Source organism: Macrobrachium nipponense, chromosome 46, assembly GCF_015104395.2.
Source record: "Macrobrachium nipponense isolate FS-2020 chromosome 46, ASM1510439v2, whole genome shotgun sequence".
Classification (NCBI taxonomy): domain Eukaryota; kingdom Metazoa; phylum Arthropoda; class Malacostraca; order Decapoda; family Palaemonidae; genus Macrobrachium; species Macrobrachium nipponense.
The window spans coordinates 14,029,803-14,048,412 of NC_061106.1; the positions used below are offsets into that span (position 1 = coordinate 14,029,803).

Below are 18,610 nucleotides of genomic sequence, written 5' to 3' on the forward strand. Positions count from 1 at the left end.
TTCTAATGTATTTTCTCCACTTTTCATTCTTGCTCTGTAAAATGAACTAGGTTTCTCATGCACTTAAATTAAAGTAATCACGACCGATGTGGTCATTTCGTAACGCTAGAAGGTAGAATGATGAGAATTCATAAAAATGATAGAAAATTCTTCATAAAATGTTTTGAGGAGAAACAAGATCCCGTTTGCATTATTTTTGAACAAAAAATAAAACAATAAATCTAAGGAGTTCTTGAGAATATGAGGATCTAAAGAAAGTTTGTTTCGTGTTCATTTCGATCTGAAGAGCTTCTTACCCTTATTTCCTTTTTCTATTTAAAGCCGAGCTGGATTACAGCAAACAAGCATCCAATAGCAGTCCACCGTCAGGAGTAAGGCGCCACTACTCAGTAAATCATTTCAGTTCCTGGACTCCCAAGGATATGGATACCTCAGGTAACACATCCTTCTTTTTATGAAAAGGAAATAACGTTCCAGTAGATGTTGTCTTTAGGTATATATTTCCTTCCCTTACAGCTAACAACGGGAAGGACAGGTAAACTTCTCATTATATTTCCATTTCTAAAATAAGAATGGAGGGCGAAAACCTCCAGGTAATATTTCTTCTTCTTCCGAACGAAGAACAGACAGAACAGAGGACTGGAAGTCTCAGGTAATATTTCGCATACTTCCAGGAACTTTGACAACAATGAACAAATACATAGAAACTTCGGGTAATATCTCCAGAGGGAAACTCTGCAGAGAGAGAGAGAGAGAGAGAGAGAGAGAGAGAGAGAGAACGAAAAACATTTCGAAAGAAAAAACTTCGCGAAGGCACTGCTCTTCCGTACTTGAAGTGAAGCCAACTGTCATAAGTTTGATTAGTTTTTCATTCGGTTCGTAATCCTGCCTCGCGATTCCGCCTTTGTGTGCTTACTGAGGGTTTTCGTGGGGGTAAAATTGCCCTTGGTAATATAATTACCCTGAAGTCTTGATTATGTTTTCAGTTTTCTCTCTCTCTCTCTCGTTAATAACCTCGATGTTTGTATGCAGCTATCATAGCTACATAGCTCTCTTCTCTCTCTCTATCATAGCTACATAGCTCTCTCTCTCTCTCTCTCTCGTTAATAACCTAAATGTTGTGACGCCCGTTTTAATAACCACATGGCTCTCTCTCTCTCGTTAATACCCTCGATGTTATGATGCCAGCTATCATAGCTAAATAGCTCTCTCTCTCTCTCGTTAATAACCTAAATGTTGTGACGCCCGTTTTAATAACCACATAGCTCTCTCTCTCTCTCTCTCTCTCTCTCTCTGTCTGTTCTATTTGTACCCTTAGCGTTAAGATAAATGTAAATTAATCTGTTAAGTTCTCTTCTTTTTCCAGTGTATTTCTTTGCGAGCTTGTTAACACTGTCGCAACATAGTGTTGGTTTAATTCAATAAATAAAATATTATGAATAAATCGCAAAGAAAATGTATATTGCTTTTCCGATAAACGGAAACTCTTTGAATGAAATGTTACTTTTCATAATTATGAATATTCGAAAAGAAATTTTAACGATTTTCAAAAAATGATACAGAGAAGAGGCGATTCATTATCAAAATCATGATCGCATCTCTCGTTACCCTATTATTCCTATAGGTGGCATTTTGTTTTGTAATATTTAAATGACAAATAATTATATTACACCTCTAAGTTGCTACTTTGTATATATATTGATTTGTCTACCTTTAGATGTCTTTACATGGAAGAGCGTACCCTAATTGAACATGTATATCCCAGACAGCAACATTTTATTAGAAGCTTCAATCATGCGTTCCTGTTATTCTTTGATTTAAGGCTGCGAGTGGCCTTTCTGTTATTATCCTGTCAAATACATTTCGTTTGGATGCTGTTATCTTAATAAGCTTTAACTAAATATATTGTATTAATAAGCTTTAACTAATTGAAAGTCAATAACCATCAGTGAAACGAGTCCTTTATATCCCCCAGATACGAAGGGCAAGCCTGAAGAACAGAATGACGGTCGCATTCTATTCACTAGAATTGACGGTGGCAGTACTGCCGACTACGGAGGCAGTGGTGGTGAGAGAATGGACCGGGGCGATGGAAGAGAGAGAAATGATCGTGGTGATGGTGAGGAGAGTCTTCGCGATGAGAACAGTCAAGAAAGTCACGAGCGTCTTCGACTGAAATCGGCGGGAAATTCTAGTTACCACGCGCCACCCACGTCCAAAGAGAACGCGCCTCCTCCGGTTTCCCGCTTTGCACACCAAAATTCCCAGGAGCAATTCCGGGCTTCATTCGTCGATTTAGAACAACCCCGTGAATCCCCGGCCATTGCATCGTCGACGAAAGTTGTGGGTAGCAGTGGCATGAGGCCGACGCACACGCCTCATTTTATTTTCCATAAGGTCTACATCGACACGAATTACGACCCACACACCAGACAGCCGTACCACAGACCCGTCCTGGCTGTCAAGGCTGTTGCGGGCGAGAAGACAAAGGCCTCTGTCCTGAGCAAAGATACTGAGAATGGTCTCCCTGATACCATGGAGACATTGGCCTATCAGCTGCCGGATGATGATACCTCGAGAGAGCTCCCGGATAAGCTGGAAGACCTTTTGCTTCGCCAGCATCGCAAGGACCAGGAAATGGATGGCGATGAGGAACAGGACAAGATGGAAGAAGAAGAAGAAGAAGAAGAAGAAGACGGGAGAGAGGAAGGAATGAACGACGAAATGGAGGAGGAGAACGATGGGGAAGAGGAGGGGGAGGAGGAGGAGGAGGCAGAAGAGGAAGGTGAGAATGACAAGGGAAAACAGAACCAGCAATACAGCCGAACCTTGTCTAAGCCATTGTACAGGAGAGGCAAAGATAAAGAGTTTCTGAGGAGAGAGCTTCAAAAGGACTGGTCGGAGGACGATGATAGGGCATTGGAGGACTCCTTCGACAGTGAGGGATGGCGGGATGTCAGTAACAGGCGGCACAACCGGAGACATTTCCTTCATCGCCTTCGGCAGTTGCAGTCTTTTGAGGTGAGTCCTGAAAGGGGAGTTTCTTTTTATGCGTCACCGTGTTAGTGATAATTACTATCCAGAAGCGATCACTCAGTGAACCTCATTCTGGCAAGCTATAGTAGATTCACATCAACCGTGCATCTGATGTCTAGGCCAGTCCCCTACGACGCTCCTGATTGGCTATTGATAAGCTAATGACAGGCCTGGAAACTCTTAGTCTCTCGAGAGAGTTCACATAGGCAGGATGTATGTTCCACCTCTCCTGAGGGATACCTTTTGAAAGACGTATCCCTCAGGAGAGGTGGAACATACATCCTGCCTATGTGAACTCTCGAGAGAGACTGAGAGTTTCCAGCACTGTGATTGGCTTATCAACAGCCAATCAGGAGCGTCGTAAGGGACTGGCCTAGACATCAGGTGCACGGTTGATGTGAATCTACTAAACCTATTCAAGCATTTTTAAAAAATAAATTCCATGAATTACAGTTATAGAATCAGTCAATCCTTATCATCTCATACTATTATCTTATTAATCCATTTCTATTGTTTTCCTTTCAGAGTCAACTGAAGTTTCTAAGACGGTGGCAAGAGAGACTATTGAGAAAACGTAATCAGTGGCCACCCTATTATCACATGGCTATGACTTGAGTAAACACGGCTCTTTTCTAACTAAGTATATGTGCCACAACAAATATAGGCTGCCAATCATCCAGTTTTCTATAAAAGTGAGCGTAAATAAGTGTTCTGCAACAAGCAGTGCAAGCATATGTTCTCATGGAATCTGAAACATTATGACCCTTTTTTACCCATTTATAGTTATGATTCACAGGTAAACCACTCAAGAATTCGCCATTAACTGAAACGAGTTGGGAAATGCTTTATTGGTAATAATTCCTCCACCCTGGATGATCTACCAATGGAATGTAATTAACCTCTGATGTGTATTCGATGTGGTTGTACGGTGGATTATTCATGCTCATATCTTTATTTATTTATTTATTTATTTATTTATTTATTCATTTTTTGCACAAGGTGCCTAAATCTATACATTTCAGTTAATTTCTTCTTGCTTCAAGTATGACATCAGAAATTGGATTAGAAATTAAACAAAGTTTTTTTTATTTTCTATTTATTTATTTATTTTTTTACATTCTCGGATATTCAAGTTGAAATGAATATTTAGAGGATGATAAACATTGGCTTCAAGACACTGTTTTCATTTTGAAGTGGAAAGGTAAAGATGAATGACTTATAATGTTTTTTAAAAGTCGGTCACATTTTTTGGAATGTATAGTTGTTCCAGCTTCCTCAGGTTTGAGGTTTGGCAGCCTGCCTTCAGTGTGAAGGTGTTACAAGTTAAGCAAGTCATAATTCAAAGGTGGCAGAGACGTAAGTTGTAAAACAAATCCAGAAGAACATTGGATATCCCACTAGCTGGAAGGATTTTCTTTAAACGAATGCAGACTTTGTCACCCCATCCTAGCGGTATTGCAATTATTTCTTTACATGAGTTGTTATAACACAGAAACCCTTTTAACATCATGGTTATTACCAGCGAGAATGATAATCCTGTTGAAGGACACCAAAGAAAGTATTCCATTCTTGCCTTTCAAACTTTAAGGTTATCACACCCAAAAAAGTTTATATATATATTTTTTAGATACCACTTAATCACCGCTGCAGTAAACTTTACCATAAATTAAAATTATTAGAATACGTCAATTTTGCCTTTACGATCACCACATTTCTCGATCAAAAATTTAAATGATTTCATAATTGAATCCATTGCACCACTAATGACCTTTTTCATCAGTATTAATAACGTAGAAATTGTTCAGGTAGAAACAATGGTTCTTATTGTATCATGCAACTTGGAGTTAATCATTTCTGTTTTGAATTCAAAGGAAAATCGACTCCATTTCTCTCATCGTTGATAATACATACTATTGTTGTTAGAGTGAAATGGTTAGAAAACTTATATGAAATCAACTAGTTTCCTCTTTCATATCATTTGTATATTAGGATAAATGCCTAAATACGTTCTTGTTGTCACTCAAGTATATTTATACAACTTTTGAACCGGAGAGTAATTTTTGCATATTTCTCATAAAATACAGTATTTAGATCAACTCAGTTACTTAAACAAATCCATATTTATATCAGTAATTCTACCACATTTAGGCAGACATGGACAAACATTTAATCACAGACTTGCGCTCATGAACACACTAGTAATTATACACTTATGAAATTACAATATTTATATACTTGGCAGTATCTCATATAACAATAAACTGTAAAAATGCTGTTCACTTTCATTTTCATACATACATCATACGAAATCACAAACACACTCTTATACATACACACGCACACACACACACACACGTATAATTATATATATATATATATATAGGGTTTAACAAAAACATCATCAATTAAATCATATATGAAATCTTATATTGATTACAGCACATAATTATTTGAACACCAGTATTTACTACTGATTTAAATCAAATTCAACATTCTTAATAAACCTGGCCATTCATTTCCTCATTATAATAGGATTTGATTTGTTTAACCCGGGTCATTCGATAGACACTCTATGGAAATGTCTTTCGTAAGTCGCTACTTTGGACACGAAATTATGAATAAAAAAAAAAGATAGATTTTCATGTATTTTGTGAATGAGTGGTTGTTGTGTGCTTAGGGATATATCTAGCAATTTTGTTGTATCAAGTTAATAATTTAATGAAATGAAACTGTCGTTCATCCGTGTATAGAATGGTCTATTATAGAATTCATATGTGAATAAGTGAGCTATTTTCGTAAACAAGAGGGAGTTTATAAATAGTGCTAAGGTGTGAATAAAGATATTAGACCAAATGTCAGGATATGTATTTGTAGAATATAATTAAATATATCTTTTCATGCTGTTGTTTCCATTCGTCCCCCAAAGGAAAAAGATTTTCGTCTGCTTCCTTGACAGGTTTCTGGTTGGAAAGTGAAAGGACAGAAGAAAGAAATGTGCATAAAATAAAATAACTTTGTTTCGTTGATAACGTTTCCAGTGATAACTGCGCTCTGATATGAAACAGCTCCTTCATCACAGTTGTTTTAATAAACGAAGGCGATATGAAAGTCACTTTGGTTATAATCACAAACAACAACAACAATAGCTATTGCAACTAACCAATAGTTCTGTTTCAAAGAATTTTAATAGCTCTAACACACGCCCACACACACACATACACACACACACACAAACACACATATATATATATATATATATATATATATATATATATATATATATATATATATATGTGTGTGTGTGTGTGTGTGTTGTGTGTGTGTGTGTGTTTATAAAAAGCATTAAGCTACAAATGTTCTTTAATATCCAATTCCCTCTACCTCGGAATATCAATTAGAAAATTCCCCCCCTCCGTTAATATATGTGAAATTTATTATTCCGGGCAGAGCGAATTGGATAACAAAGGACATTTGTAGCTTAATACTTGTATATGAATAACGTCGATGTGCTGAATATATATATATATATATATATATATATATATATATATATATATAATATATATATATATATATATATATATATATATATATATATATATCCGCAATAAGTCACCAAACAGCAAGAGACAAATATGTGTACGTAGTAAGCAACATGAGAGGTGAAAAATGAAAGACCAGGTACCAAGAGGTACCAAGCGTTTTCGTGTATTGTGTACACTTCTTCGAGGAACAAAGTAGAATAAATAAATAGAGACAAAAAAAAAAAAATCTTCACAAAGCAAAGCTAAAAGCCATTAACAAGCAAACCATCATTACAAATTATCACTGCCAAACAATAAGTAAGAATATTTCAAAAGTACTTGAGAACTGAAACTGCATTAGTTATAACAGCCTGTTGCTAAAAGGTGACATTGTATTTCCCTACAATTTTATAAACAAGGTAACTATCTAATTTAAAAGACCTGAACTCAGATTCATAAGTTGATTATTAAGATGCTTAATAAAGGCAGATTCAATTATGTGTCTTTTTATTGTCTTCTAGTATATATTATAATATTATATATAATATACAAATACTATTAAATATATATATATATAGATATAATACAAATATATAAAATATATCTAATATATATAAAGATATACGTAATATTATATATATATATTATATTATATATATTAATATATATAGATATTATATCTAATCTATATTAATATATATATATATATATGTGTGGTATATATGTGTATATACACACACGCTATATATATATATATATATATATATATATATATATATATATATATATATATATGTATATATATATATATTATATATATATATATATGTATATATGTTATATATACACACGCAGTGACGCATATATATATATATATTTATATATGTATATATATATTTATACATATACATATATCCAGCACTGAGTGGTCGACGATAACTATTGCGAAAATATCTGTCCCCATTCCCTCATCACCTAACGAAGCTGTTTGGAAAATTTGGCCGTAATTAGGAAAAGATTAAAGTAGTATTAGGTTTCGGGGCCAGAGTAATCCGCCTGGCTGGAGAATCTAATATGGACCAGAGATACACTAAAAACGTGAGATGGCTGGTGGAGCCAATACATGGCACTTTTTTTCACATTTAACCATTTAATAGTTTAAAAAGACTGGTAAGCGAGGTACTCATTTGGTTTACAAAACTTAAGCGAGATACTTGATCAGTTTAAAAAAAATAGTAAGCAAGTACTCTGTGGGTTTAAGAAAAAAACTAGTAAGCAAGGTACTACTCTGTTGGTTTAAAAAATAGACTGGTAAGCGAGGTACTCGGTTGGTTAAAAAAAAAAAAAAACAAAAAAAAAAAAAACTAGCAAGCAAGGTACTCTGTCTGTTTAAAAAAAAACTTAGTATGCAAGGTACCTCTGTCAGTTTAAAAAAAATTAGTAAGCAAGGTACTCAGTTAGTTTAAAAAAGAAACTAGTAGGCGAGGTACTCTGTCGGTTTAAGAAAAAAGCTAGTGAGGCAATGGTACTCTGTTGGTTTAAAAAAAAACTAGTAAGCAAGGTACTCTGTTGGTTTAAAAGAAAACTAGTAAGCGAGGTACTCAGTCGGTTTAAAAAAAAAAAACCCAAAAAAAAACTAGTAAGCAAGGTACTCTGTCGGTTTTTAAAAAAACAGTAAGATAGGTTACTAATTTGTGATTAAAAAAGAAGACTGGTAAGCGTGGTACTCGGTCGGTTAAAAAAAAAATAGATAAGCGAGGTACTTGGTCGGTTTAAAAAAAATAGTAGCGAGGTACTTGGTCGGTTTAAAAAAAAAAAAAAAAATAGTAAGCAAGGTACTTGTTTGGTTTAAAAAAATAGTAAGCGAGGTACTTGATCGGTTTAAAAAAAAATAGTAAGCGAGGTACTCGGTCAGTTTAAAAAAGAAACTAGTAAGTGAGGTACTCAGTCGGTTTAAAAAAAAATAGTAAGTGAGGTACTCAGTCGGTTTAAAAAAAACTAGTAAGTGAGGTACTCAGTCGGTTTAAAAAAAAATAGTAAGTGAGGTACTCAGTCGGTTTAAAAAAAAATAGAAAGCAAGGTACTCTGTCGTTAAAGAAAGAAACACTAGAAAGCGAGGTACTCAGTCGGTTTAAAAAAAACTAGTAAGTAAGGTACTCAGTCGGTTTAAAAAAAATAGTAAGTGAGGTATTCAGTCGGTTAAAAAAAAATAGTAAGCGAGGTACTCAGTCGGTTTAAAAAAAACTAGTAAGTGAGGTACTCAGTCGGTTTAAAAAAAATAGTACGCGAGACTCGGTCAGTTTAAAAAAGAAACTAGTAAGCGAGGTACTCTGTCGGTTTAAAAAAAAAAACTAGTAAGCGAGGTACTCTGTTGGTTTAAAAAAACTAGTAAGTGAGGTACTCAGTCGGTTTAAAAAAAAAATAGTAAGTGAGGTATTCAGTCGGTTAAAAAAAAACTAGTAAGAGGTCTTGGATTAGTTTAAAAAAAAATAGTAAGCGGAGGTACTCGTCAGTTTAAAAAAAATAAACAGTTACGTGAGGTACTCAGTCGTTTAAAAAAATAGTAAGTGAGGTATTCAGTCAGTTAAAAAAAAACTAGTAAGTGAGGTACTCAGTCGGTTTAAAAAAAAATAGTAAGCGAGGTACTCAGTCGGTTTAATAAAAAAAACTAGTAAGTGAGGTACTCAGTCGGTTTAAAAAAAAACTAGTAAGTAAGGTATTCAGTCAGTTAAAAAAAAAACTAGTAAGTGAGGTACTCAGTCGGTTTAAAAAAAAAAATAGTAAGCGAGGTACTCAGTCGGTTTAAAAAAAATAGTAAGCGAGGTACTCAGTCGGTTTAAAAAAAAAAAAAAACTAGTAAGTGAGGTACTCAGTCGGTTTAAAAAAAAAACTAGTAAGTGAGGTACTCTGTTGGTTTAAAAAAAATAGTAAGCGAGGTACTCGGTCAGTTTAAAAAAGAAACTAGTAAGCAAGGTACTCTGTCGGTTAAAAAATAACTAGTAAGCGAGGTACTCTGTTGTTTAAAAAAAAAAAACAGTAAGCGAGGTACTCAGTCGGTTTAAAACAAGATTTTTAAGCGAAGTACTTGATCAGTTTAAAAAAAAAACTAGTAAGCAAGTACTCTGTTGGTTTAAGAAAAAAACAAGTAAGCGAGGTACTACTCTGTTGGTTTAAAAAATAGACTGGTAAGCGAGGTACTCGGTTGGTTAAAAAAAAACTAGTAAGCAAGTTACTCTGTCCGGTTTAAAAAAAAAAAAAGCTTGTATGCAAGGTACTCTGTGGGTTTAAAAAACTAGTAAGTGAGGTACTCAGTCAGTTTAAAAAAAACTTTTAAGCAAGGTACTTGATCAATTTAAAAATACTAGTAAGCAAGTACTCTGTTGATTTAAGAAAAAAACTAGTAAGTGAGGTACTACTCGGTTGGTTTAAAAAATAGACTGGTAGGCGAGGTACTCGGTTGGTTAAAAACAAAAAATGTAGTAAGCGAGGTACTCTGTCGGTTTAAAAAAAAAACTAGTATGCAAGGTACTCTGTCGGTTTAAAAAAAATAGTAAGCGAGGTACTCGGTCGGTTTAAAAAAGAAACTAGTAAACAAGGTACTCTGTCGGTTAAAAAAAAAAAAAAACAGTAAGCAAGGTACTCTCGGTAAAAAAATTAGTAAGCGGAGGTTTACTTCAGTCGGTTTAACACAAGTAAGCGAGGTACTCTGTTCAGTGAAAAAAACAAAAAATAGGCCGAGGGTACTCGGTCGGTTTACTAAGTAAGCGAGGTACTCTGTCAGTGAAAAAAATCTAGTAAGCGAGGTACTCGGTCGGTTTAAAAAAAACTAGTAAGCGAGGTCTCTGTTCAGTGAAAAAATCTAGTAAGCGGAGGTACTCGGTCTGTCCAAAAAAATAGTAAGCCAGAGCGTACTCGGTCGGTTTTAAAAACTAGTAAGCGCGGTACTCGGTTCGGTTTAAAAAAAAACTAGTAAGACTAGGTATCGGTTGTTGGTTTAAAAAAAACACTAAGTAAGCGAGGTATCGGTCGGTTAAAAAAAATAGTAAGCTGACCCAGGTACTTATGTTGGCTTAAAAAAAAAATAGTAAGCGAGGTACTCTGTCAGTGAAAAAAAAAAACTAGTAAGCGAGGTACTCGGTCGGTTTAAAAAAAACAAACTAGTAAGCGAGGTACTCGGTTGGTTTAAAAAAAACACTAGTAAGCGAGGTAATCGGTCGGTTTAAAAAAAAAAAAAACAAAAAAAAAAAACTAGTAAGCGAGGTACTCGGTCGGTTGAAAAAAAAAAATAGTAAGCAAGGTACTCGGTCGGTTTAAAAAAAACAGTAAGAGAGGTACTACTCTGTTATTAGAAAAAAGACTGGTAAGCGAGGTACTCGGTCGGTAAAAAAAATAAAAAAAAAAAAAAAAAAAAAAAAAAAACTATTAAGCGAGGTACTCGCACGGTTTCCGATGCTCCGTGTTGACATAACATTTCAAATGACTTCCGAGGTTGAGCTAAAATCGATATGAAATCTCTTGACCCACATTCGCTTGTGGTGATTGTTCACGTGTTTTGGGGACTGATGTGTGTGATTTTCGTATGCAAGCAGGCTGTTATATTCAAGTTTCTGGAGAGAGAGAGAGGAGAGAGAGAGAGAGAGGAGAGAGAGAGAGAGAGAGTTAGTTAATCAATTACTCTAAAAGATCAACCATCACAAGTTTCTGTGTGTGTGAGAGAGAGAGGGAGAGAGAGAGAGAATTAATTAATCAATTACTCTGAAAGATCAACCATCAAAAGGAGAGAGAGAGAGAGAGAGAGAGAGAGAGAGAGAGGCAATACCGAAATATATCTGAAAGAAGAGAGAGAGAGAGAGAGAGAGAGAGAGAGAGAGAGAGAGAGAGAAAGGCAATACTGAAATATATCTGAAGGAATGTTAAGCCCATTACCTCACATCTGCAGACATATGTGTATTTGCCATACATTGGAAATTTGCAGGGTGAAACACTCCCTATTTTTATGCAAATGGCTGAAATAGGGTATGTCCAATTTTACTCCACGATTTCCACGAACTTTTCTTCAGCGCTGATTACATTTTCATTGCAATTAGATTTCATTAACATATTGCTCAGGGTGTAGAATTTTTTATCTTTTTTTTTTCTTTTTAACTTCGCAATAAGAACATTTCAGCAGATATTCGAAATCAGTCACTTTCCTTGCATTCAAACTGGCTCATCTACTCGAGCAAAGCAGCCAGCTTAGCTCCGTCATTACCGCGCAGGTAAGGCAACGGAGAGCTTTCGCAAGCAAAACCATTTACAGGCTAAAGCTCTAAAAGTGCTTTCGCCCGGCTCTCGACCGTGCTTGATTAAAGCTCACAGCTAATGGACGCCCGTGCAACACGATATCAAAGTTTAATGCTCCAGCTCCACACACCCCCCCCCTCCCCCCTTAACACCAGCCCCTAACACCACCCCCAATGCCATCCATCTCCAACCCCTCCTCACCTCCATCCCTCACCACCCCGTCCCAGGCACACCTAAGCTTCTATCGGATTCTTTTCCAGGCGTTCGATACCAAGGATGATTTGTTTTCGTGTGTGGCTGTTTGTGAAGTGAAAGTCGGACGGACAAGTCTTTGTGGCTGTTATTACGTTCAAGCCACAGCGCAAATTGAAATGTAGGATTGACTTTATTCGTGTTCCTTGAAATGTGAGTTATCACGTAAGAAAAATGAGTGTTACCGCATTTGGCCCTGACATGCATCGTTGGAACATGGACCTGAAATGATGTCTTTTATTTACCGGCATATTCTTTTAAAACATTCTTTATCCGCAATGCCACTCTCCTATTCTTTTCATTTTGTTTTCATGTTATTGTGGTTGCATAGCTCCAGCTTCTGTGAAGACCAGTAAAGCATGCGACAAGAAATAAGGATCGTGCTTTAGCTATTCGGTTTTTCTGGAGTATTTCTCTGGTAAATCCTGCAAATATAACATCTCTTGCGTATACTCTGTCTAAATCCTGCATAGTAAAGATATATTAGTCTTGTTCGTTTCACCAAACGGCCATTAAGTTCAATCTTCATGCCTAAAGTATATACGTATATACATATATATATATATATATATATATATATATATATATATATATATATATATATATATATATATATGCTTAAAAAATCACAGTAGATGCACGTGACTTCATAAATAAGCGAATCCCACAGGAAAATGATAGTCAGAAATCCAAGCGCTTTCGTCTTTACTCAGACATTGTCAAGGAGCTATGAAGTACAATTGGAGAGAAAGATCTCAGGTACAAAACAAGATCAAGGGTAAAAATTAAAAGAGATAATCCAGGATTATCGGATATCACACAGTCACAAACCTAAAAAGATTTGACCCTAACCGAAATTACAAAGTATCTTTGCAGTCCAAAACATGTAAAAACTGAATATATTAATTTTTGCTTATATTTATCTACAACTTTTTTCATTATTTAAACTTGATGCTTTCATAATGAAAAAGGTTGTAGATAAATATAAGCAAAAAAATTAATATATTCAGTTTTTACATGTTTTGGACTGCAAAGATACTTTGTAATTTCGGTTAGGGTCAAATCTTTTTAGGTTTGTGACCGTGTGATATCCGATAATCCTGGAATATCTCTTTTAATTTTTACCCTTTTGACAATTAACCATCTGGTATTCTTGATCTTGTTTTGTACCTGAGACCTTTCTCTCCAATTGTACTTCATTAGCTCCTTGACAATGTCTGAGTAAAGACGAAAGCGCTTGGATTTCTGACTATCATTTTCCTGTGGGATTCACACACACACACACACACACACACACATATATATATATATATATATATATATATATATATGTATATATATATATATATATATATATATATATATATATATATATATATATTTAAATATATATGCATATATCCAGTCCCATTATACCTTAGAAAACCCTACTACTTCGAAATGGTTCATCTCCATTTCCGACTTATCTCTCACCTTTCGTGAAGATTGTTTTTGTAAATTGAAAAGGAAGAGCAGGGATTCGGTAAGTATGCTTCCAGTTTGCAGACTCATCTCTTGAAATTTGAGCTGGATGGTTTTCGACTTCATACCTTCGTTCGATATTTTCCAAATTTTTTATTTACGTTTTTTCTCTTCGTTCTTCAAGCCGGTTATTCCACGGATATTTTTATTATGAATGCATTGAACAGTAGATCGTGTCAGTTTTGATGTCACATCCCTCACAAGGATTTCAAAATAGGTTCGTTTCTTAAAGCTATAACGCAGTATATATGTTCATTTTTCTCCAGCATAGATAAAGGCAAAGGACCCTTGAGGCTCCTGAAGATCTTTACGAAAATGTAATATGCGGTAGCTATCAATACTATAAGCATTTGTTAAGTACAGGAAAACTGCAAAAAAGTTTACTGTTCTGTTATTATTTTGAATCAATTTTATTTTCTATTTTCTTGGTCCATTCAAGGGAAAGAAAGTAATTTCTCGATTTCTTTGAGATTTACGCAGAAGCTTGAAAGAAAGATGTTATTCACTTAAACTCCACATTTTAAAATCGATAAAATTGACACTGATGCAAATTTTATAACCGGATGAGTTAATCAGTGAAATAATATATTATCGAATTAATACATTGACCCAACATGACCTGATACACTCACATTCAAGAACACGTCTCAATAAGCTGTTTTAATAACAGGCATTCCGGTCATTTGTGATTGATGTGCTTCCGGGATGCGTATTCCAGAACTGTAAGCAAGTACTGAGACCTTCCCTGAAAAAAGCGGGACGTCATATCTTAAAAACTAACCGTAGAATCTTCTTTAAAACAATCTCATTATGTTTCTCACACCCAAATTGTGCAATGGAAGTTATACCAAATCCTAGGTGTATAAAAATAAAGGGGGAGGGCTGGTGCAATGCTAGTATACATCTCGGGAACGTGATTCCGGGAATGAACACAGAAGGCCGTTGGAATATTCCATCGAGATCGGCTGCCTTCATGACTGATGAAATCGAAGAAGAGGGGAGAAGGTAGAGACGGCGAGGCTTATGAAGGACGGGATATATATATTATTATATATATATATATATATATATATATATATAAATATATAAATATATTTATATATAATTAATCTATATATATATAATATATATAGATATATAATATAATATATATATATATATCAATAAATCATATATAAGTATATATATTATATATATATATATATATATATATATATATATAGTTAGATAGATGATAGATAGATAGATAGATAGATAAAGAGAGAGAGAGTTCACGGATGGTTTCATACCAAATGCTTGATGAAATACATTAAAAAACCATAATTTCATAAATTGTCTGTTTCCTTACTTTAGTTGGTAGGATTTCGCTTAGGGTTGTATGTGGCATGAAATAAATCCTGGCTTCGTTAAGGAACTTTAAGGAACTGTTCCATGTCTAAAGAACCGCCAGGCCGACCGAGTTTGTGGAAGCGATCGACCCATGTCGCTGAAGTTTTAGGCAGACTTTTGTATACACAAGAAAACAACGAATAAAAGTTTATGTATTTATTATGTTCCGGAGATGAATCTAGTACGCTCCCTTAAACTGGCAGAAGTTTTAACAAGGGGCTCTTGTCTGCAGTAAAAATGTCTATCCGAAACTTTTGTAAATATGGAAACGAAGGATGTGTTTACTGCGTTAGTTAACGGTCGATTATAACCATTCACAAACAGACATAGACATACAAGCGCACACATATATACGTATATTGTAAGACTACACATATTTACAACTATATATATATATATATATATATATATATATATATATATATAATATATATATATGTGTGTGTGTGTGTGTGTGTGTGTGTGTGTGTGTGTGTGTGTGTGTGTGTGTGTGTGGGAGTGTATGTGTGTGTGTGCGTTTGATTCCGGTGACAATAAAAAGATTCACCCAACGGGATTGGATTTCAGTAAATTCTAGTATAGCAATCGTGCTAAAAAATAATAAAGACTTCCGACCATTTTCATATGAATTCATATCCGAAATAAAGTATTATTATTATTATTATTATTATTATTATTATATTATTTTTTTTTTTTTGCTCGTCACAGTCCTCCAATTCGACTGGGTGGTATTTATAGTGTGGGGTTCCGGGTTGCATCCTGCCTCCTTAGGAGTCCATCACTTTTCTTACTATGTGTGCCGTTTCTAGGATCACACTCTTCTGCATGAGTCCTGGAGCTACTTCAGCCTCTAGTTTTTCTAGATTCCTTTTCAGGGATCTTGGGATCGTGCCTAGTGCTCCTATGATTATGGGTACGATTTCCACTGGCATATTCCATATCCTTCTTATTTCTATTTTCAGATCTTGATACTTATCCATTTTTTCCCTCTCTTTCTCTTCAACTCTGGTGTCCCATGGTACTGCGACATCAATGAGTGATACTTTCTTCTTGACTTTGTCAATCAACGTCACGTCTGGTCTGTTTGCACGTATCACCCTATCCGTTCTGATACCATAGTCCCAGAGGATCTTTGCCTGATCGTTTTCTATCACTCCTTCAGGTTGGTGCTCGTACCACTTATTACTGCAAGGTAGCTGATGTTTCTTGCACAGGCTCCAGTGGAGGGCTTTTGCCACTGAATCATGCCTCTTTTTGTACTGGTTCTGTGCAAGCGCCGGGCATTCACTTGCTATGTGGTTTATGGTTTCATTTTTCGTATTGCACTTCCTACATATGGGAGAGATGTTATTTCCGTCTATCATACTTTGAACATATCTGGTTCTTAGGGCCTGATCTTGTGCCGCTGTTATCATTCCTTCAGTTTCCTTCTTTAGCTCTCCCCTCTGTAGCCATTGCCAATTGTCATCGCTGGCTAGTTCTTTAGTCTGTCTCATGTATTGTCCGTGCATTGGTTTGTTGTGCCAGTCCTCTGTTCTTTCTGTCTTTCTCCTGTCTCTGTATATTTCTGGGTCTTCGTCTACTTTTATTAGTCCTTCTTCCCATGCACTCTTTAGCCACTCGTCTTCACTGGTTTTCAGATATTGCCCCAGTGCTCTGTTTTCGATGTTGACGCAGTCCTCTATACTTAGTAGTCCCTCTCCCTCCTTCCTTTCGTGTTATGTATAGTCTGTCCGTATTTGCTCTTGGGTGTAGTGCTTTGTGTATTGTCATTTGTTTCCTGGTTTTCTGATCTATGCTGCGGAGTTCTGCCTTCGTCCATTCCACTATTCCTGCGCTGTATCTGATTACTGCACTGCCCATGTGTTTATGGCTTTTATCATATTCCGGCGTTGAGTTTTGACTTGAGTATCGCCTTGAGTCTCTGCATATATTCTTTCCTGATCGTGTCCTTCATCTCTTGGTGTTTTATATCTCCTCCTTCCATTATTCCCAGGTATTTGTATCCTGTCTCATCTATGTGTTTGATGTTGCTCCCATCTGGTAGCTTTATCCCTTCAGTTCTCGTTACTTGCCTTTTTGTATGTTGACTAAGGCGCATTTTTCTATTCCAAACTCCATCCTGATGTCCCAGATACAATCCTTACAGTCTGGATTAGGGTATCTATTTCCTTGATGCTTTACCATACAGCTTGATGTCGTCCATGAACATCAGATGGTTGATTTTGTTGCCTCTTTTCTTGAGTTGGTACCCGGCATCCATCTTCTGTAGTACTTTTGTCATGGGAATCATGGCTACTATGAAGAGTAGTGGGGACAGTGAGTCGCCCTGGAAGATCCCTCTCCGTGATATTAAACCTCTGCTAGTCTTATTCCAGAGCTTGTAAGTATTGTATTCCAGTTGCGCATTGTATTTTTGAGGAAGCTGATGGTATTTTCCTCTGCCCCATATATTTTCAGGCATTCTATTAGCCATGTGTGTGGTATCATGTCGAAGGCTTTCTTATAGTCTATCCATGCCATGCTTAGGTTGGTTTTCCTTCTCCTACTGTTCTTCATTACCATTTTGTCTATCAGGAGCTGGTCTTTTGTGCCCCTACACTTCCTTCTGCAGCCTTTCTGTTGGTGGGGGATGGTGTTTGTCTCCTCTAGGTAGTTGTATAGCCTTTCACTGATGATACCTGTTAGTAACTTCCACATTATTATTATTATTATTATTATTATTATTATTATTATTATTATTATTATTATTATTATACGTACACCTGTGAAGACATTCCACTAAAACTCATGTGAAAAAATGTATTCTGCTTAATTTCGTGAATAGTGTAGAACAAAGAGATAAAGTTGATAAGTTTTGATTCATTCTGGGTTTCTTAACGTTCAGAATGGAAATTCAAATGTTTAATTTCATTATTAAGACAAAATTTGCATCACGCTTCGTCCAGGCTGTTGGCTTCTATTTCTGTAAATGTATAAATAAAGGCAAAATGCACGAAGAAAAATGAAACTATGTATGTTGATATCCTACATACATATAATCGCACGTTTCCAAAGGAAACACAAAGCAGAATAAGTGGAAGCATGTGGAAACTTATTCAATTTACACGTGGAACACCACCCACCCGGGAGTGAATAAAATGGGCTGTGGTAAAGAACAGAGAATCAAGAAACCGACGGGAAAAAAAACTCATCTTATTTCTCTCTCCCTATGAAACTTTTGGCGACAGCCAGATCCAATTATGGAACTTGTCTCGTATATTTTTTGTGCTGCTTTTCTGTTTTCTCAGGAGTTGAACTTGCTGATGGTTCTGTCTTCCTTTTTCTCCTTTCGTGTTTGGCTTACATTTTCCAACGTATGTGTGGGAAAGGAACGACCCAACAATAAGATGAGAACCATTAACGAACGCAGTTATGAATTCGACTTCATTCATGAAGCTGATCTGATGGCTTACGACCTTTTTCGGTATGATTGATTTTTATTTTGACCCAGATACTTGAAGCAAGAAGTTCAATTAGTCGTAAATGAAAATTTCAAGAGAAGCCTCAACTCTTCCTAACAATTTCCAACTTTGTCACGTCATTTTATCGTTTGAAATGATAAA

The 18,610-nt window shown here is 35.7% G+C and overlaps 1 protein-coding gene across 2 annotated transcripts in view; it reads left to right on the plus strand.

The window, feature by feature from the left end:
• Positions 1-5,934, plus strand: part of LOC135214760 (sarcoplasmic reticulum histidine-rich calcium-binding protein-like) — a 120,849-nt gene extending 114,915 nt beyond the window's left edge. For both annotated transcript variants that reach the window (XM_064249113.1, XM_064249114.1), the window contains exons 7-9: positions 322-435; positions 1,976-3,021; positions 3,562-5,934. In XM_064249113.1, the coding sequence (XP_064105183.1) occupies positions 322-435; positions 1,976-3,021; positions 3,562-3,651 (1,250 nt within the window). In that variant the 3' untranslated portion in view covers positions 3,652-5,934. The remainder of the gene's footprint in view (positions 1-321; positions 436-1,975; positions 3,022-3,561) is intronic.
• The last annotated feature ends 12,676 nt before the right edge of the window (positions 5,935-18,610 follow it).